This window comes from Condylura cristata, unplaced genomic scaffold (genome assembly GCF_000260355.1).
Source record: "Condylura cristata isolate star-nosed mole 26May11 unplaced genomic scaffold, ConCri1.0 scaffold00008, whole genome shotgun sequence".
In the NCBI taxonomy this organism is placed as follows: domain Eukaryota; kingdom Metazoa; phylum Chordata; class Mammalia; order Eulipotyphla; family Talpidae; genus Condylura; species Condylura cristata.
Window position 1 is genome coordinate 22,542,538 of NW_004567109.1, and position 22,655 is coordinate 22,565,192.

Genomic DNA, 22,655 nt, shown 5'->3' on the forward strand with positions numbered 1-22,655 from the left:
TACCTATAGCGGTCTAAGTAGACCGCTATATGTTATGTATATACTACAATCCTAATATAACAAGAAGTACAGCTAAAAAGTCAATAGAGAAATTAAAACAGAACATAAAAAACATCCAAATATTCTTAAAAATGGCTGAAGAGGTTGGAGGGGAGGGGTGCAGAAAGGGAGAAGTGAAAGGATCTAAAGCACAGAGATCAAACAGGAAATGAAATGCATCCCTAAGCCTAACATCAATAATTACACTAAAGTTAATGATCTAAAATAAAAAGGCAGAGATTGGTAGAGATGCTTTAAAAAAAAAAAAAAAGACGCAGATACATTATACCCTACAAGATTCACAGTTTTGAATCTAGAGACACTGATGGATTGAAATACAAAATATACAAAATAAGGGTGGCACTGCCTAGAGACTTTGCCAGTATACCATACATTTTTAAAACTCCAAAACAAGAGGAAGGCATTATTTTACCTATATTTACAACTGCTTTAATGCCTGGCTTAACAGGAAACCACTGAATTCTAATATCTGCCCTTGTATTCTACCTGTGGCAAAATCACAAGTCATGTCACACTTCAAAGTTTTTTGAGTAACTAAGGCCTTTAAAGAATATGTTAGTATTATTATGAACACAATAGTGACTTTGTGTCCCCCCAGTATGTGACAGGACCTCACATACTGAGAACCATTGTTTTAGCATTACTTATTCCTATAAGCAAAGAAAAGTATCACAAAATAATTAAAGACACATGGTTGAAATTAAGAGAGATAAGGGATGGGGGGAGGATGGGGAAATCAAAGATGCCCTGTGATTATTAACACAGAACAGAGAAACTGCACTACTTGGAGTACTCATTCTCTCAAAGCATTTCTTTAACAAATATTGCCAAGCTGGATTCCCTTTTCTATACCTTGACATCAGTTCCCTTGGAATGGTATACCTGCTTGTTGGTCTTCAAAAAGAAAACGTCTAGAGGAAATAGCACTTTTTTCCTATACTAAAGCAGCTTCCAGTGGCAGGGCACTTATCATTAATAAATAAGCAATACTTGTTGAACTGGACATCAAAGCCAAATCAAAATGCAAAATATCAAAGAGAATATAATATAAAAATAGAAACTAGTAAGATAGGAATATCAAAGCTTCAGGAAATGATTTTCTTGCAACTCTATACTGTAGCCACACTGAAGAGTAATTTCCTTGCTTTAAAGACACTCTTTTTAAACTACTATTCACATCTGAGTTCCCCTCACATACCAACTGTCCTCATTTGTCTTATTTTTATTCATCTAATAGACCTCCAGTTAAACAACAGTTCAAAGAAACTTTTCCTAAGTCCTATAGTAAATTATAGCTGTCTGTTATCTGACCTCATAATGTTCATCTTCAGGGTAACCACATACTTTATCACCCAAATGTTATTTTAAGAATGAATGGGAACTTGCTACAAATATAGAGAAAATAAGCAATATAATGAATGTAAAGTCAACCTGGCTTATCAGTTTATTAGCAGGCCATAAGCCAGTTTGTAGGCCACAACTCACCCAATATTTAGTTCTAATAACTACAATGTGAAACCAATGCACTCATTTTCAATGAAAGGCATGAGCGCAAATTAATAATCAAATCAACTGAATGATAATTTTCTTGTAAAAACAAATACTTTTGCACCCCTATATCTTACCTTACGTCAAGAGTTATCTCATGACTCCCCTACTCCATCCTCCAAACCCCTCCACAAGAATGTAAACTACCATGCAAAGGATATCTTTTTGTTCATTGCTATTTCCCCAGTACCTCAAAGAGTGCCTGATTACGGCAGGCATTACAGAACTCAAATATGTGCTCCATAAATGATGTTGTAACTAGCCTTGCCTATCTCCCCTTGAAAGTCAATCCACATAATCCATGATGTCTTCCCAGAGAGTACCAGTAAAACATAATCTTGCCGTCCTTTGCACATAATACTTTGTTAGCTTTCTTACAATATTTTCTACATATGCTTTGTCTTTATGACACAGCAAATATCAAACAGATAAAATGGAAGATTACTCAATTTTGAGCATGTATATAGAACCCTGATACCATGCTAATCTTCTAGATAACTTTCTCATTCATGTTTATAGCCCTACATTTCACAAAGTAGTCCATTGAAGTTCCATCTATTGATACTTAGCATTGAGGGGGTTAAGAACAAGCCACCAAAGAATGTGCAAACTTGGCATGTAGACTCTCTTTGAGCTGAAGGTAATCAAGACCCAGCAGATTCAAGAATAGTTTTTGTGAGGACATGACAGTGAGAATTAAAGGATTTTCCCTTTATTAGTTTCATGTCATAGCAGACCTCAATGCCTTAGAACCAGAAGATGCAAGCACTAGGAACAAAGACATTCTGAAGGCCTCCTCCCAAACTAAACATTACTATATAACTTCATCTTACTGTCTCCCCTACAAGACAGTTTATTAAAAATGCTAGCTTTGGGCCCTCCCTGATGGTATAAAGGTTATTAAATCACAGCACAATGAAGCTATCCGAAGCCACTGCAGCATAAGTATATTGTGGCAGACCTCTCCTGACCCACCCACTGCTCCCCTCAGCAGTATATTTCAGTCCATCTGCCTGTTCTGCTCCCCACTCTGTCTCTGGTGAATCCCCGAATCCCCTCACCCACCTGCATCTCTGGCCTGTACCCCAGTTCTTGTATGCATTAATAAATAATTTTTTTTTAAATGCTAGCTTTGCTGTCTCCCTTCCTTGTCAAGAGGAAATACTTGTCCTTTGTGTATTCCATTATGCAGTGTCTTTTATTGGGCCCAGACACCCATCAACAAAATGAACTCACTGAGTACAGTCACATTTTTACCTCCTCTTTAACTGCCCAAAAGAAATCAGAAAGGAGATCTATACCAGAAAGATAGCTATTACGAGAGAGAATGTTTTTGTAGCTAAGAGATTTATCTGGAAGGTGGGGCAAACTGCCTTTTGTCTAAATGAATTTTTCTTTAAATCAGGATTAACATAAAAGCTTCAACTGCTACCTTTGAGTCTCATATTTTTGTGGGTTTCCCCTGCATTCATAATTAGTTAAGCTTTTCACCCTATTACTTTTTTATTTTAAGCTTCTCATTGCTTTTATCCTATTAATATGCTTTTTTATTAATGAAGAGTCTCAGCCAAGAACCTAGTAGAGAGAATATAATCTTTAGTTCCCCCATAGCTTTTGCAATAAATATTTTATGAAGAACAAATATCTTCCTGAACTATTAGTTTCCTGTTTGATTCCTTCCTCAATATTACAAGCTATTAAATCAAGGGAATTTCCTGATCCTATGTCTGAAGGCTTTCTATCAAATATTTCTATCCCTTCTGTTTACACCCTAGTCTAAACTTCTTACATAGTTAAGAGACTTCAATTATGCCCACCTGTACTTCTTACCAGTCAACCATGTATGCTGTGTTTTCCAATTGACACATTCTTTGATCTCAATTATGGCCACCTAAACTTCTTACCAGTCAGGTATGCTATTTTCCCCAAGTGGCACAGCTTTTTTTCTTTTCTTTTTTTTTTTTAAGGTTTATTTATGTATTTATGCTTACAGAACTGGGGTACAAGCCAGAGGTATAGTGGGTGAGAAGACTCACCAGAGGTAAGAGTGGAAAATAGAACAGGCAGATCAACTGAAATATACTGCTGAGGGGAGCAGTGGGCGGGTCAGGAAAGGTCTGCCGCCACATGGGTCACCTCCCTGGATGGGGATCAAACTCATGCTGAGGTGGCTTTGGAAAACTTCATAGTGCGGTGCTTTAACCCATTGCGCCATTAGGGAGCGTCCCATCTTTTACTATTTTCTATGCAGAAAGTTACACTTCTGCATCTTATTACTCTTCCTACAGACCTTCCCAGAGTAGCATCAACCACTTTGAGTATCTTTAGTTATCACTGCTTCATGTAACAGAGTAACTATTTAATACTTGCTATCATTAACAATCATGTCTATGTCACTAATTATATAAGTTAATGTGGATGAGCGGCTTAAAATCAATGATCATTGCTAGTTCACAAGAAATGCATGTACAAAAAATTTCAATTTAGTGTTGTGGTTTAGCACAGCAAATAGCTGTATAAGTACATTGTTGTTCTCAACAATAGAGATTCTGAAAATGGATTACGAGTTTACAGCCCTGATCCTGAGCCTTTATTACTCTTGGTATCCTTGGACAACTTATTTAATAATCATGTCTATCAGTTTTATAATCAGTTTCCAATTTTATAATTGGAATTATAAAAATTACACAAGTAGACATACATAAAATTTATTTTACGGCATCTAGCACAAAAACACAATGTAAATATCTACTACTATTGTGCTGTTGTCCTAGCTTACATTAACATAACAAAACACCATAAACTGGGTTGTTAATCAATACAGAAACTTACTTCTTGCAGTTCTAGAGACGAAAATTGCAGTTCCCAGACCATGAGGAAAAGGAACTAGTTTTTTTTTTTTAACCTATTCCTGTAAGGGCACTAATCCTATTCATAAGGGCTCCAGTTTTATGATCTTATTGTCTCCCAAAGACCACCACTCTAGAACTAGGGTTTCAACCATTTTTTTAAGGCAAGAAGGAAGAATATGAAATTGCCCATCATTTCACCTATAGAGGGTTGCCCATTTGGGGACCTTTCAGGACACTTGGAATGTCCAAGTCAGACCCATTCAACTGTCATCCATAAGCCAAACAGCCTACTAGGGTTTTCAAAAGAAGAAAAGGCTGTACTCTAGCTAATGCAATCATGGTAACCTTTGAGGGTGCCTGAAATCTTACAGTAATGTTGGGGTATACCCTAACCTGGTTCCAAGAAACAAAAAGAAAGAATAAGGGGTCCTTGTACCTGATTTCTCCTCATAAGGGCCACCAAATGCTGCCAGGAAGAACTGGAGTATAGGCCAGAACTCACCAGAGACAGAAAAGGGAAATTTACTGAAATCCTCAGCACTGTTGCTGAGAGGAGCGGCAGATAAGACAGGAGAATTCGTCTGCCCAACAACTTAATTTTGAGGGAACACAAATAGTGCACAGCAGCTATTAATTAAGACTTTTTTCTGTTCTCATATTTTATTGCTAAGGATATTAATGTTTAAAAACAAATCCAATAACTTTCCAAAAGTCACAAGTACAAATAAGCTTTAAAATCTGAAAAGGGTCAGTAGCCTACCTATTCTATTACCATGTTAAGCTTTATTTATTAATTTTCTAGGTCTTCATGTCCATTTTATGATTAAAAAAATCAAAAACAGTGAAAGAATTTAGAATCCCAAATATTAAGAAAAAAAGAAAGGAATAAATACTTTTGATGATGAAGAGAAAACACAGACTTATGTTTATATAAATGGAGGGTACAGAGAGGTGGTTCAGAGAACTGAATTAAGAAGGTAAGGTTAATAAAACAATAGTTATTAACAAAACTTTAAATGTATAAAATCATATAAAGAGCAATCACTATTTGACATATGATTTTCCTTAGATAAATCCAATGTTTACTGATAATACAAACTCTGACCTAATAAAATACTCCCTTTCCCCATCCTCACTTCCCCCCAAAAAGAAAACCTCTAAATGAAAAATATAGGCACATCACTCTATCGGGATAGTAAATTATATTTTTGTAAGAACAGTTAAACATTGGTATTCCTGGTTATATACACTCTGTTTATAGTTAGTTTCTTTCCATAGTTCCTTTCCTACAGAAGCAACCAACATAAATATCAATACTACAATGGTAAATCGCTGAAGTCATTGTATGTCTTCCACTATAAAACTGATACTATGGTTTCAAAAATAAAATGGGGGTTGGAGGAAAAGTCTCCAAATAAGGATTACTCTAAGAAGTATGACACAAGGTAACAGGATAAAAGGTAGGAATGCAACCCAACCACCAATTCAAAATGTCAAAAACAATTTAAGTTCCAGGATCTTCAGAAAAGAGCAAATACTAGAGAAGATTTTAACTCCTCATGCCTTCAAAATATACAGCATTGCTGGTGCTCTGGGTTAAAATATGTTGATTATTCTTCCCTTCCTTCAAACTCTGGCAATAAATATGAAATGGTTTGTACTCACATTTCCCAAGATTTAAATCCCTATGCCTAGTCTGTTTTAAAAGACAGAGGCTGAAGGGCAGAACTGGGATCCAAAACATTTCTAGCTCATCAACATCTGTCTTAAAATTAAAACTCTTACTAGATAGAAGATATGCCACCAATACTAAACTTTGTTTTGTATAAAGTCATTTTTGTTCTAGACTGATCACCTTCAACCTATATCACTTGGTAACTGGAGTGCTGAATGCCTTTTGCTGGCTCAATAAATATGTCTGACTAAACCCCATCAAAGCTATGCCTCATAGGCTCTCCTGATCCCAACTTAAACCCAATTTAAGCTCCTTATCATCTTGAGGTTAAGTTGTTTTCTCTTTCTACCAGTAATAAGCACAGAACAAATTTATTTGAGCCAACATTTACTCAAGTTTCTTTCATCTCATTTTATTCCCTTTGCCCTGAGTAATGCCTACTGCAAGCTATGAAAATCACTGAAGATACATGATCTCTGCCTTTTAGGGGATCACAGCCCAGCACAGGAGATAAATATAGAAACAAATAATTTTTCAAAAGTGTAAGAAAATTCTATAAAATAACTTAAAATCCTGCAATAAGGCAAATGAAGAAAAGGCTAAAACTTCACAGTGTAGCTAATATCTTAAAACAGTTTTGAAAGATAGTAGGATAGGTGCTGTGTGTATGTGTTTTAGTTGAGATGCAGGAAATATTGAGTGGGGAAAAACTAAGGGTAAAGTTAATGTCTGATGACAGCCAATGTTTTAGCTAAAAACTGCCAAACTTAAGACAACTACATAGTTCTTTTTCTCTTTCATTCTTGCAAATTAATCTAACCATGGATTCACAAGAAAGAATTCTCCAAACATACACTTAGAAATTTTGTATACCAAGTAACTATCACAAAATAGGAAACAGGAAAAAGCATTTTGAAATAACTGGAAAACTCGATGCAATCAGACTGACCATCTGTATTACAAGGGAATAAAATCAGTCCTCAATATTGATGCAGGAGTACCAACTGAAAATTCAAAAGACCTGAATTCAAATCTGAGAAAAAATCTTAAGCAATAATTACAAAAAAAAAAACTTTTTTTTTTTTAATTTAATTTCTAAATGGTTCACCTCACTCAAAGGCATTAAGATCAAATAAAACAATGAGTATAAAATGTGCCTGTGGAAGGTAGGGGGAGAACGACCAGAAAATGCTAGAGAAATAAAACATTACTTTCACTATGGTAATAGTTACATTTGTTGTACGGAAATGAATTTATAAAATCCAAATTTACGACATAACAACCCCCCCCATCATGATAAATTTGTGATAAAGAGCTTTTTACCCGTTCTACAGATCGTGCTCTCTTCTTTGGCCGAGTAGGCAACGCATCTTCCTTCGGATTGGTATCTATTGCCCAATAGGATCCCTAAAAGGTAAAGAAATGAATTATATTTTAGGAGTATATTACAGCAATTCTGTAACAATAAAATGGTTTTGTGCAACCCTGTTCCAAAGTAAACATTCTGTAGCTGTAAAAATGTAAAAGTAGCATGAGAATAAACACTAGTTTTGAGCTGAGAAAAAAAGAACTTATAATAATTTACAACCAAAAGAGTTTAACAATGTATGACCGGGGGGTGGGGGTTGGGGGGTGAGGGAACGGGACTCACAGCTGAACAAGTGCAAAATCAAATTAAAATGAGAAATGATCAACTGACAATATTTAAATACGTATTAACTCTAAATTGAACACATGATAATTACAACAGTATGTGACAGTATGTGACATTCATATCTAACTGAATATTACATATATAGATATTGTAGATTTCCCCCCTGGGACCTTACAAAGTTGCATGGCAAGTGAAACTGATTGATTGAATATATTCTATACAATAAGTACATTCTAGAAAAATATGGTTTGTACATAAATCTTTATTGCTTATTCTGTCACTATTTAATTGCACTCTCTTACTTCTTATACAAGTTTTCAGATCATTCCTTGGACGAGATCCTATGTTCCAGGAACTTGGAATTGTGACTTCCTCAAAAAATATTTCAAATGCATAGATCATATAGTTTCTATATATCATATAGATGAGGAGACTAAAGTTCAGAAATATGAAAGTGGTGTATTTAACCAAGGATCTAAGACTGAGAAGAAGAATCAAAGTCTTTATTCTTAGTTCTTTCTCCCCTAAATTATCCTGCCTCTACACACACACACACACACACACACACACACACACACTTTTTGAGAGAGACGGCTAAGAAAGGATAGAGTGGAAAAAAAGGAAAAAGGGAGAGATGTAGTTCAGAAACACAATATATGTCCTAATTTTACAACTGATCCCAGTGACAGTATTAAAAAGTTTTGTTTTTGCTCAGTATTTCATTAACCTTCCCATGTTGTTTCCTTAGATGCCTTAAAACAGGCACCTATGCCTGTTTTACATTCTGCCCTCATTATCTGTAATATCTTCCCTACCACTGACGAACTCCTATTCCATTTTCAAAATTTAGCTCAGATGTTATCTAAAGGAATTCTTCTTTGATCCTCCTAACATACACAATAATTCATCAATCTCTGTACTTTCTATACATGTAGACCACTGATTGCACTTAATGTTATAATTTTATTTACAGGCTTGTATCCCCTTCTAAACTATTTGAGTTCTTAATGGCAGATATTCATTTCTACATCTACAGTGCCAGGCACAAAACTGGACATAAAGCAAGTGCCTAATAAACATCTGTTGACAGGGGAAGAAAAAAAGCTGTTGAACAAATTATGCCAAGAATGTCAAATTACATGGTATGATGCCAAGCACTGCCATACCCCAGTTCATGTAACTCAATTTGGCACTGGTTTCATTCCCCCCACCCCATCCCCACCCCCAGCAATGCCTGGAGCATTCTTCTATATCTTTTCAAAGTGGTCACTGCATGTCAACTAATGAGCCAACCAAACTTGAAGTAAATTTACCAGGAACTATGTAAAACATAGCACTACAGAAAGTAAGCACTTAAAATGAAGGTAAGATTACACATTCAGCTACCAAATTTCAAAGTAAGTGAAATAGTAAAGTTTTAACATTCAGTTCTTGTAAAAATTAAAAACAGTTTCTACTCCCAATAATAGTGTATGAGTTCATCAGCTACATACTTGTTAAGTCTTTTCATTCTCAACCATTCTAGCAGGTTATCTACTGTGGAATATAAAGAAAACACGGCATTTATGTGTATGGTGTCAAAGTGGTTATTTCACTCTTTTGTGTATGGCTGATCAATCCTCTCAAAACCACATCCAAAAGAGACTTTACTTTCTCCACTAGTCTTGGTTTCTTTGTCATAGACTAACTGCCTGTACAACTTGGGTTTATTTCTGCAACCTCAATTCTACTCTGATCTTTTTTTAAATTTTAATTCCAAAACCAAGCTGGTTTTGATTACTATAGCTTTGTAATATCGTTTGAAGTATGGGAGTATGATATTTCTGCCCTTTTCTGCCAAAACTGCTTTGTCCATCTAAGGGCTTTTTTTGGTTCAATGTAAGTTTTAGCAATGTTTGCTCTGTTTCTTTGAAGGATCCCATTGAAATTTTGATAAGGATCTTTTTTGATAAGGATCTTTTTTAATGTGTGTATTACTTTTGGTAATATAGCATTTTAATAATTCTAATTGTTCCAACCCACAAGGAATACACTTGCCATTTCATTGTGTTGTCTTCTACTTCCTTTAATAATTTCTTAGTTTTTATTTTTTTGGACAGTACACCTTCTTTGTTAGGTTTACTCCTAGGTATTTACTTATTTTTTGATGCAACTGTAAATGGGATTATTCTAGGAGAAACCATTGTGCTAGCTAGAAAACATAGTTTGCATACAGAAACACAACTGATTTTTGTAGATTTACTTTGTTACCTGCTACTTCAATATACTGACTCAATGATTCTAATAGTGTTTAGGGTTTTTAGTCTTTTAGGGATTTTTATGCATGTTACCATGTCATCTTTAAATACTATCACTTCTTCCAACTTGGATTCATTTTATATCTTTCTCTTGCCGAATTTCTCTGATTATGGCATCTAATGTTTTGTTAAATAGTAGTGGTGAAAGTAGAGAGCCTTTCCTGTACCTGATCTAAAGAGGAAATGCTTTCAACTTTTCCTTAATGTGGAGAATTGAGCTGATTATTCTGTAGTTGTTAAATCATGCTTACATCCCTGAGGTAAATTTTACATACTCATGATATATGATCCTTTGAATATATTGTTGAATTTAGTTTGCTAAGATTTGGGATTTTCACATCCATATTCATCAAGGACACCGATTTATAGTTTTCTTTATTTGTGATGTGCTTGCCTGCTTTTGGTACCAGAGTAATGTTGGACTCATAATATTCAATGTTACAGTAAAATGTCACTGGTTTTGTTAACTTCATTTTACAGCATTTTCTTTGTGGTATAAAAAATTTATACTGACCTTGTGTCTTGCAACTCTGCTAAACCCGCCTATTAGTTCTAGAAGGTATTTGCAAAGACACAATTTTGTTTTTTGGGGGTTTTTTTATGTGTTTAAAGTATTCAGAGAACAGGTTCACGGGCCTCAACAGAACGCTGAACAGAGATATGAGATAAACAATCATAAAGAAACATGATATTGAAGTCACAGATACATGAGTTAAATTACTAAGGAAACTATTTAATTAGGTGAAAAAAAGGGACACATCCAGATAAGTAAAGAAAAATTTTTTTAATTATTTGCTTTACTTGAATACTCTTTCCTTCAATATTTTAGTTAGCACAATGATTCTAAGTTCTCTTATATTTTTAATTATAAATACCAAAAATGCATTAAAAATATATTGCTGATATCAAGCAATCCAAACTTCAAAGTCTTAAGATTTTTTACAGCTCTCATTAATCCTGACAGCAGTGAAAGGAGTGTGCTGGCATACTATTTAAAAATCACTTTTTTTTTTATTTACTAGAAGCTTTACACAATGAAGAAAAGCAAACTAATTCCTAGAAAACTTGGTCTCTGAACTTAATGTATTATGTTGAAGTTTTTAGTTTTTAAGTGATTCTCTAACTAGACCCAAGTTTTAATGAAAGTATCAAACTATAATTTAATAAATTATTTTGTTTGAAATTAACTCCAATAAATGTCTTATCTGAAAACACCTTCGGCACAAGCAATAAAATAAAAAATAAATAAGTGGAACTATATCAAACCAAAAAAGTTTCTGCATAGCAAAAAAACTGAAAACAATAAAATGAAAAGACAACCGACAGAATGGAAAAAATCATCTGCAAACCATGTATCTGGCAGGGATTAAAATGCAAAATGCAGAAAGAACTTATTAACAGCAAAAACAAAGTAACATCCAACAATAACAATAAAAATCATGGGACCTGAATAGGCAATTCTCCAAGGAAGCTATATGAATAGCCAACAGGCACATGAAAAGGTGCCCAACATCACTAATCATTAGGAAAATGCAAATCAAACCATAAGTGAAATATCAACTCAGACCTGTCAGAATGGCTATCATTACAGAGGTAACAAATGCTACACAGATGTGGAGAAAAGGGAGCACTGCTGGTGTAACAGTAAGTTGGTATAGCCACTATGAAAGAGCTTCGGTCTGAAAGAGCTTCAAAAAATTGAAATTACCCCAAAAATATAGAACTGTCACATGATCCAGCCATTCCACTTCTGGGAATATATCCAAAGGAAACAAAAACAGCAACTGGGAAAAATAATCCAAAACCTAATGTTCACAGCAACATTATTTACAATAGTCAAGGCATGGGTACAACTTAACATGCTCATTAATGAATGAATGAATGAAGTCTTCTCACACATACAGGAATATTATTTAGTCATAAAAATTAAGACTATCCTATCATTTCTAACACAGAATCTGAAGGCATAATACAAATAAAGTCAGAAAGAAATAGGTAAATGATTTCACTTACATGTGGAAGCTTAATTAAAACAACAACAACAACACTCACAGAAACAGGGATTAGCCTGGTGGTTTACCAAACATGAAGGATAGAGGTAGACGGAGCAGAAGGAAGGTACAAACTTCCAGTTATAAGCAAATAAGTACTAGGAATATAATGTACAACACAAATACCACAGCTAACATTCTTATATAAGAATGTTATTTAAAAAGTAAAATATGGCCCTCCCTGGTGGCGCAGCAGGTTAAAGCACTGCACTGAGAAGCTAAAGCCACTTCCGCATGAGTTTGATCCCCGCCTGTCCCAGAGGTGACCACATGGCGTGGCAGACCTCTCCTGACCCGCCCGCTGCTCCCCTCACCAGTGTACTTCGTCGAGCTGCCTGTTCTGCTTCCCTCTCTGTCTCTGGTGAATCCTCTCATCCTCCACATCTCTGGTCTGTACCCCAGTTCCAAATGAATAAATTAATAAATCTTTTTTTAAAAAAAATCCCAGTTAGGTAAATCCATAAAAATAGAAAGTAATTAGTGGTTGCTAGTTTGGAGGTCGAGGGTAAGTGTATAATGAGTATGAGGTTTCTTTTTGGGGTGATAAAATGAAAATATAATTGAGGAAAAAACAGGTTTCTTCTCTTCAGTATATTACAATTAAGGGGAGGAACTATACTCTAAATACTAATTGTTTTTGTAAAAGTAAAATATTGTGCACATTCAATAAAAACAAAGAAATTTTTTTAAATGAGAAAATATATTTGAATTGAATCACAGTAGTGGTTGTATAACTTTGAAAATAAATTAAAAAGTCACTTTTAAAAGGTAAAGTTTATGGTACTGAATTCTGTCCCAATAATTTTCTTTTTTTGTAAAAAGATGTTTCATTGGCTTTGGTACAGAGCTGAGAGTTCACATTATCTCATGATATGGGTTGGGGCTGGTACCCTGGCTGGTACCAGCACTATGCAGTGCTTAGAAAGACAATGTGGAAAAGTACCGAATGGGGGGTGGGGGTGGTTCAGGTTCAGCCTTGCCCCAACTATTCAGAACTCCATTTTCCCATCCAGGTTCAGTGTTCCCACTAGGTTCCTAGATAAGTCCAGGATTGGTAGCTTGGGGTGTTGGGGAAATTTAGTCTCTCAAGACACCTGGGATTATTTCAGGACTGTGGTCTGGACTTATCCCAGAGACCTTGTTTCCCTTCTGGTACCAGTTCCACCATCCTCAGTACATTCTAGTGGGGGGGAAATTACTTTCCTCTTGTTAAAACTGTCTGAAACTTCTGTGATTATAGAAACCATAAACTGATTAGCTGAGAAAAGGGAAGCATGCTAAAAGCAATGGTAAATCATTTGGGAGCCAAGTTTCATACCATCCCTCTACTTCACCTACAGCCTGCTGGGAAATTTGCTGCCCTGGCAGGGAACACAAAGATTCCTGGCTAGCAGCACTAAGTCCTATAGAAATCTAGAGAAAAACCTGAAAAATCAGATGGGGTGAGGATGTGGGGAGACAAATGCCCCCAAACCCATAAGGTACCTGAGTCCCTACCTCTCAGTAATAGGAAGGGTACTCTGGAACCTCCCTTGAGGTTGGACACTCAGCAGTGGCAATCCCACTTGTCACTGGGCCTTGCTAGCAGTATTCAGGATCATATATCTGCTAGCCAAGGGCACAGATCTGGCTGCTGTGTTTGGCACCCTGTGTAGCCAACTTGCAGAGACACAGAAAAGTTGTCACACATTTCTGTTCCCAGTTTAGGTCATAGATGTGTTGCCAGGTGCTAGGCGCCATCGTGCCTACCTGGCTGGCACTCTTCGTTGGTCCCTAACTGCAGGCTAATGGCTGAATGATAAATGGGTAGCAGATTTGGTTTTAAGGTCACATAGATGTTTTCTTTTGCCGTAAGTCATCATGCCTAACCAGCTGGGCCATTTGTTAATGCCCATCTGGAATCCAGTTGACACTGGGGACTGGCTTCATGGTGGCATCATCAAAGTTCTACTCCTGCATCTCTGAATGTTTAACACCCATGTCCACGCCACCGCCACTCTGCAGACCCCCCCCCTTTTTTTTTTGGTCTTCATTGCTAGGGCAAGAGAAGAAACCTGCACCAATGGTCATGTTCCTGTTTCAATCAGTTCACTGGCCTTGAACAGATCAATGTGTTCATGGATGAGCTGGAGTAAATTTCTAGTTGGTGCCAATTCTGCACGGAACAGATGATCTTAGGGTCTGAGCCCAGCTGCAGCTTATTCATAAGTTCACATAATTAATCCTCAGATCCTTCTGGAAACTGGGACCAGAGAGAGGCCTGTGAGTTACTTGATCCAGCTACAGAAAGAATTCTGCCTCCTTCGAAGAGTCATATTTGGACAAGTGCTAGTTCTTAATCCTGGTAGAAAGCCCACGAGAGACCCCTGCTGAAATGCATGATGCTCCTAGCCAGCAGGTAGGGGAAAGGGTTAAAACTTTAAGAAGAAAACTAACCAAGGAACTTTATCTATAATATGCCAAAAATCACCCCTCACCAAGCAAAGTCAATGGAACTGCCCAGAAAAACCTCGTCTCCTGATTACTTCTGGCAGCTTAAGTTTTCCTTTGGACCATCTTACATAATTTTTGATAATGTCCAAATTAATCACTAGTATACTAAATAATTACTAATGCTGAGATCTTCAAATAATTCACCTACTCTCAAATTCAAAGTACATGTGGGGCCCTCCCTGGTAACACAATGGGTTAAAGCACAGCATTATGGCATTATGAACAATCGCAGTCACTGCAGCACAAGTTCGATCCCCAGCCAGGGAGTTAATCCACATGGTGCAGCAGACCTCTCCTGTCACACTCTTTGCTCCCCTCAGCAGTGTACTTTATTGATCTGCCTGTTCTGCTCCCCACTCTGTCTCTGGTAAATCCTCTCACTGCCTCTACAACTCTGGTTCTATATGCATAAATAAATTAATCTTTGAAAAACAAAAGTCCAGGGGCCCTCCCTGATTGTGCAGTGAGTTAAAACACAGCTCTGAGAAGCTAAAGCCACTTCAGCATGAGTTCAATCCCTGCCCACCCAGGAGGTGATCCCCACCTTGGGCAGGCCTCTCCTGACCCGCCCACTGCTCTCCTCAGCTCAGCAGTGTACTTCGTCAGTCGGCCTGTTCTGCTCCCCACTCTGTCTCTGGTGAATCCTCTCACCCCCCTGCACCTCTGGCTTGTACCCCAGCTCTGTATGCACAAATAAATAAATCTTTAAAAAAAATCAAAACAAAAATATCTGAGTAAGATTTCTACAGTATCAAAAGACCATATTTAATTTAAAAGAGCTAGAGAATTAATGTTCAATTAGAAAAGTTTAATAACAGAACAGCTATTTCATAGTAAACTGAGAACAGCTATTTCATAGTAAACTGAGAATTTTTAGTCATTTAGTAAGGATCTACTAAGTATCAGATACTATACTATGTTCTATGGGGGGGGATGAAAATATTAAAGACCTAATCCTAACAAAAAGCTCATACTTGAGTGGAACAGATCTATACAAATAACTACTCATTAAAACTATTATATGCTCAAAGAGCTGTAGTAACAAGAGAAGAGAAAGAAAATAGGAAGATGAAAAGTGAAATAGGAAGAAAAAGGAAGGTTAACTCACAGTGAAACAGCTCCTGGCACGTCTCATGTCCAGGAACTGGAATAAAGTAACACAGACTCCCCAATATCCCAGCAAAGCAACTGGCTAAACCCATTTCATCAATTATCTCTTTTAACAAAAAAAAAAAAAAGGATTTCCACGATTTCCAGGAGATAGCTCAACTCATTACTTAATATAATTCATAAAGTAGCTTAGTATGACAATTATATTAGGTTAATTCAACACTGTCTTCTATCTCAGTATTTGTCAATTGCTGAGTTTAACTCTAAAAAAAATGTGACAGTCAAATGAACTTAGAACTGGAAACAATTCACATATTCTTCAAATGGTGATTAAACTGGAAAATTCATAGGCTGGAATATATAAAATAAAGCACTGCTAGAACAAATATGGATGGATCTCAAATGCATTTTGCTAAGAGAAAGAAGTCAAATGCAAAAGACCAGCTACTGTACGAGTACCATTAAATGAATTTCTGGAATAGGTAAGATTATAAGGACAGAAAAAAGATCAGTAGTTGGCAGGGCCTGCAGTGGCCGAGGGGTTGAGTCCAAAGGGACAATAATGTTCTATATCTAGATAGCGGTGATGGTTACATTATATGCATCTGTAGATACTACTATAATTAGAAACCAGAGTGAATCTCACCATATATAATTTTTTTAATTAATCTGAGCAAAATATTACTTTTTAAAAGTAGTTTTAGATCTGGAAAAGAGAACATCAACAATAAAATGATCTCCTACCCTTAAGAGTAGAGCTTCACTTCTGTAACTTATATAATATTGTAAACCAACAATAAATCAGAAAGAAAAAGAACAGAAAACATTACATGGGCATATATTAAGGCAGGTACAATTAAATTTCCTTAATTAATAGAATACTGTCAGAATTCTAGACCAGCACTTTTATCTCTTTTGACTCATTCCCTCATCTCTTACCTACTCAATTTGTAAACCCTCTCTGAATGCCTGTGTTTACTCTGAAATTTCTAACCTTGGTTGTCTAATAGATCATATTCATAATATACACCTTTGCCCTAACATGCAGTCACTGGCACTAATTCATTTCTTTTCTTGTGAATTTCATGCTAGTACTTTCATCAATAACCTTAAGTTCTGGTTCTATCTTAACTTTACTGAATTGTTACTTCCTAAACTTAATCATGTCCTCTTTCCCAGTCTTCACCTGGGTTCTTACTGAACCAGAGTTAAAAATCACAAAGATCAGTAATGTCACCTATGCTTGAAGTGCTTCAGGACTGGCAAACATTAAAGCCTCCCTTGGGAAGCCACATCAGTTTGTTTTTGTTTTTTTTTTTTTCACTCAAAAAATTGTATGTCCTTATTTCTGTACAATCGAACACTTATCTTTAAATTCTACTTTCTGTTTGGTCTTCACCAAGACATATACAAGACTTCTGTGTCCTAAGGAAAGGGGAGATGAATTCACAATCTGGCAGTGACTGTCAATATGAGGCATGAGACACCCTCCTGCTTTTTAAATTTTCAGTAATATCTAACACTTGTGCATATAAGTAGATTTGCAGTCAGGTTATTTAACTAAATTTACCCCTCACAGGTTAAAATGATTGCTGCAAATAAAGTCTAGATTACAGATTTTACTAATTGTGCAAAAGTGAACAAGCAAGTGAAGGAAAATGGCAAAACTGATAACCAACTCTTGGTAGGTGCTCTTCATCAATCACATCACTAGCTAAAAATTTAGCTAATAAAAACAGGTAAGAATGAGCCTAAAATTTTTGGAAAATCTCAAAAGTAACTTTTGAAATATGAAGGTACTATTCACATTGTTAAAGTCAAAGCTTACCTTAAGTATGATTTAGGTGTAGCTAATGCCAGTGGGAAGACTTCATAATTACCAAAGTATTTAAAGACTATGCATTAGGGTCAGCATTGTTAAATCTGGGAAGGGGAAGTGAGAAAATGTTTGGGTCTAAAATAATTCAAGTTAAAAATAATTTTTAAGATCTCTGTGTCAATTTCTTCCTCACAAAGTCATGCATCTAAGACTAGTTTTTTAACAATAATGTTATCTTCCTTCTTCAAAGTACCTACCTATAAGTCCTACAGTGTTTTTTTTTACTAATATCCTATCTTACACACTCTCAAACCTCTTTAGTTTTTCTATATCTTTTTTTAAATGAAGTGCCCAAGAGAGAATAACAAGACAATTTACAAATAAATACAACACAATGCTAACATAGCCAAAAATGAACACTATGAAAGAAGAGACCAGTCAACTATATAACAGTCCCTTATGTCAGTCAACTATGACAGAGAATAGAAAGAAAAAAAAAATCATAATCTCAGAATTTCTAAAAGTTAATTCTCTACCAATTTGTATGTTGTTTCCTCATAAACCTTATGAGCCTTTACAACCACCCCAAGCAAGAAAAAAATTAATAAGAAAAAGGACAAGAACAAGAAAAGCTCTTCTTACTATGACTTCACTGTAGTTTTCCTCTCCCAAGGATAGGCAAGTGACCTTCATGGGTTAACTTAAACTTCTTAGTTATCATCTCAGTTCCATTAGAGCCAACTGCTGCTAATTATTTCACATACATACATACATATACATACATATGTATATACATATGTACATACATACATATATCCCTTCAAAATCAAAGTTAAGAGTATCATCTTTCTGAGCTGGAGAAGAGGGAACAGGTTGTAAAAGATTATGCTGGAAAGCAGAGAAAGATAATTCCAATTTTTTTAAACCTGATTTTAGCCATTAGGATTTGTTTTTCTATAATGTGTCCAAAGTACTTACCTTCCTTTAAGATAATATAAAGTTAACTACAAAATATCAAGACTTACAAAAGAAATCAGATTAAAAAGACAAACCAATATACAAAAAATGAAGCTACTGAGAAGAAAGCCAATGAAAGGTAGAAATGAAAAGTGGAGATAGGCTGCAGGAAGAAGAAACAGCATTATAATCAAAGAAAAAGAAAACAAATTTGTCGCCAAAAAAGCAGCAGTTATGGATGCAAAATACAGTTTTCTGTGTCTTTCTTTTCAAAGAAAGCAATAATGTGGCTGTTTGGAATTAATTTCTGAGACTAAGAGAAAAATTAATTTCAGATCATAAATACAGCCATGGAAAGGTATCAAATATTAAAGACTTTCATGACAAAGACTTGTAGAGATGAAGAATTAAGTGAGGAATAAATAGCCATCACAAAACATCTGAAATTCAACAACACACTTCAAGTTTAGTCTGACCATCACAACTCTCTAGTAACACACACTGAACAGAAACTTTATCATAAAAACACAGGGAAGATGCATGATGAGCTATTTCTATCTCTACCTCACAGGAGCAGCTAGCAAAATCCTACGGGGTTAAAGTCCACCCCATACCCAAGACCAAAAACTACTCCCACCCCACCTTGGCTCAATGGTTTTCTCCCACTGTGGTGAGGGTGGTTTTGGAAAAGCTCCTCAAATGCCAGGAAACACTGTAATACAAAAAGAAAAAACAATTCATAAGTACCAAAGCTTAACTAGTATTCTGGCCACTCTCTCAAGGAAAACTGGTATAGAAGAAAAAGCTCTAATATAGAAATCAAGAAAGCAAAGTATTCTCATTTGGTACTCATTCTAAGATGCTTGCTGTACTCCAAATGACTGGGGGTGGGGCCGGGGGCGGGGGTGGTGGAGTGAACCAACACTCTTTTTGCTAATGGTTACTAAGCTAGTAGATTCAACCCAGAAGCTGCTGATTGCCATCTCTGCCACTAATCGGACTGAAAATGAAGCCATAAGAGAAGTTAACACAACTAAATAGAGACACTACTGAAAATAAAATTTAAGAACCAGACTCCAGTTTTCCCCTGCAGATAGTTTCTCCCTTAATTTGGTCTACAGTGGGTTTCTGTGACTTACAAGGTAATTGGCCAAATTCTACATTAAACCTGAGTTAAGTCATTCCTCATTTATTGGCCTTAGTTTTGTCTTCTAGTAAATGGGCTAAATTTAAGGTTTTCAAAATCTTTTTTTAAGCAGTGGAACTTGTTTTTAAATACCAATCTTATTCTGATACAAAAATTAAATTACTTTCTTCACATAAGTTTATTTTATAACATCAAATTTAAAACATTTACTTGACCAGAACTAATAAGAGCAACAGGTATTCAAATCTCACCTTAAGACCTAACATAAAAACTACTATGTTAGTATAAATGTACTTAGTAAGAGCAACTATATTGTCCAAAATCAATGAGGACAATGGTGTGTTTTAATAAAAATAAAATTTTAATTTGGTAGCCAGTGGTAGAAGTTGAAGCTTTTTATTTGTGTGTCTGGTTTTTGCACATTAGTAAGACAATCCTGACTCCAAGAAAAAAAAGCTGCAAAAAGTACTGTGTGTTTTCTACACCTGTCCTATCTACTATACTAATTAATCAAAAATGAGAAAAGCTTTAAGTTCTACACAAGAAATATGACAGCACAAGTTTTTCTAAAGACATCTCTAAGTTAAAATTTAGTACAATATGGTCAAGCATTCATGTATGCTCGTTTTAGTTTGTTTTAAATGATTCAAACCCTCATTTAAAAACAAAACAAACTTTCACTGAATCCAACTGGTATCTTCATCCTCTAATAATACAGTCTCTAAATCTTTTAGGAACACTTTTGGTCAGCTCATATGTACTCACTGCCCATAGGAAACTGTAATGCAACAAATATAAAACGTTAATAATTCCAAAAGATTTCACTAATTCCTATTCATAACGCTGGGGAGTTCTGAACATAGGCAAATAATGTTGGGTTATTGGAAAAGCCAAGATGTATTTTTCCTATGTGCAAAAATGTTTTGTGACTTTTCTGACAACTCAATAAATAAGAATAAGAATACTCAGTATTCTTACTTAGCCCAAATAAGAATACTCTAGTAATCTATTCAATCTTACTGAATCTGTTCAATCTTACTAAGAACCAACTCATAAAAATATTTATTATACATAAGAATGCCAGTTTAAAATAGATATGAATACTATCCACCTCAAAATGTTAACAGTCTAGCAAAGAATACAATATACTCACTCATTCAACAATACTGTTTCCTCAGTCACAATAGTCACTGTGCAAGCAACTTGGATTAAAAACTAAACAAATACAAATGATCCCTACCCTCATATATTTAGACTTTAACCTATAATATTAGCAGTAGCATATAACCAATGAAGAGTTTTAAACAAAGATAACTGTTATTTTTCTTGAAAGACTGCTTATTACTATGTGAATGTTACTATAAATTGGAGATACCAATTAGAAATGACTACAACAATGACAAAATAACAGGAACTTTAAAAAGGAACAACAAATTTAGATGAGGTATGAAAATAGGAAAGTAACACTGGTTATAGTTCAACCTTGAAAGACAAAGAATAGGCCAGATAAGTAGAGGAAGGGAGTTTATGTAGTAAGAGTAGACCACATGAAATATAAATTTGAAAAATCGCAATAATTTCTTACCGTGGGTCTTAAGTGAGGGAAACCACAGCCAGTTAGAAAGGGAAATCAAGGAAAAGGAAATTTTATAAGAAAAAATCTCCAGAATACCAGGGATCACTTTTTAAGCAAAGTACCAAATAATATGACCAGGCTTACAATTAAAACTCTTCCAGAGACAACCAAAAAAAAAAAAAAGACACAAAGTCCAACCATCAACCATCAATAAGAATGATAAGAATGCATGCTTGCTAACAAGAAACAGTTTCAAAGTCCTGATCTAATGATTTACCATGACAATCCAAAAAAAAAAAAAAAAAACCCAGTCGAAACAAGTAAGCTGAGCTTTAGCAACCAAGTAACTAGTACTAAATTCAAGCCACACTGCAGTTGACATAGCCATTAAAACAAAATAAGGGCAGTCTCTATAGACAAAATACTAGAAACATACCAGTGGCTACAGATAAATGGAATGAAAGAGGAAAACAGCAACTTTAAGAAATAAAGGAGTGGCGTGGAAGTAATAACAGGAAAAAAATTTTTATGTTCTAAGGAGGGTTGAATGAGTTAACAGAAAAAAAAATGTTTCAGAGTAAATATTACTTCTACGTTAACCAATTACACAAAGATCCATCTCTTATGTGTAATAATAAATTGTGGTTTCGAAGACACAGTTCAAAAACCAAATTTAACTTAACACACACACTTAAGAAAATAACCAAACAAAACCTAGATTAGAAACAGCAAGCTATAAGAGGACCAGTTCTACAAAAGCTAGCTTCTCACTGCTTCAAAAGAAAGCTCTCCTGCCTGCCTGACCCATGAAGCATACCAACTGAAACAAAATGGCAGTGGGCAAGAAAAGAGTGGACTCTGTCACAGAAGTTCTTAACCAATGAACTAGGAAAATTCTTAAATGCTCTCATTCCAGTTAGTTTTCTTTATATAGTAGATATGATTCAATATCAATCATCATAACAAATATAATGAAGAAACCAAACATTTTATCTTAAAATAAATCCTACCTTTCCGGGGTCATCCTTGGATCGAGGCACTTTAAGGAAACACTTGTTCAGTGACAGATTATGTCTTATGGAATTCTGAAATTAAAAAACAAAAGCCACAGGGTCACTGGAATCCAAAAAAAAAAAACCCCACATTTAAAAATAGAATCAGAAACCTAACTCTTTCTATGCAATAGAATGTAGTAACAAATGGAACAAGCTTTTAAAATCAGCTTCAAGTTTTTGTCTTTATGACTGTCCAGTTACAAATACTGCAAACGTAGTAGTTATACAGAAGAAATAGTTTCAAATGGATTTTATAAAACACCAAAAATTTGAATATACTGGTTATATTTAAATGTGATAAGACCATCTAATGGTAGGAAGATAGCTATGATTAATGTTAAATATTAAATGCTAAATATAA

At 35.3% G+C, this 22,655-nt stretch overlaps 1 protein-coding gene and 1 pseudogene across 2 annotated transcripts in view; both read right to left on the reverse strand.

The window, feature by feature from the left end:
- The window catches only part of FOXJ3 (forkhead box J3), a 78,169-nt gene that overhangs the window by 20,652 nt on the left and 34,862 nt on the right, over positions 1–22,655 (reverse strand). For both annotated transcript variants that reach the window (XM_012722618.1, XM_004678866.2), the window contains exons 4-5: positions 22,250–22,324; positions 7,459–7,542 (exon numbers count right to left, since the gene is read on the reverse strand). In XM_012722618.1, coding sequence (XP_012578072.1) covers positions 7,459–7,542; positions 22,250–22,324 — 159 coding nt within the window. The remainder of the gene's footprint in view (positions 1–7,458; positions 7,543–22,249; positions 22,325–22,655) is intronic.
- LOC105853368 lies at positions 13,746–14,797 on the reverse strand (annotated as a pseudogene).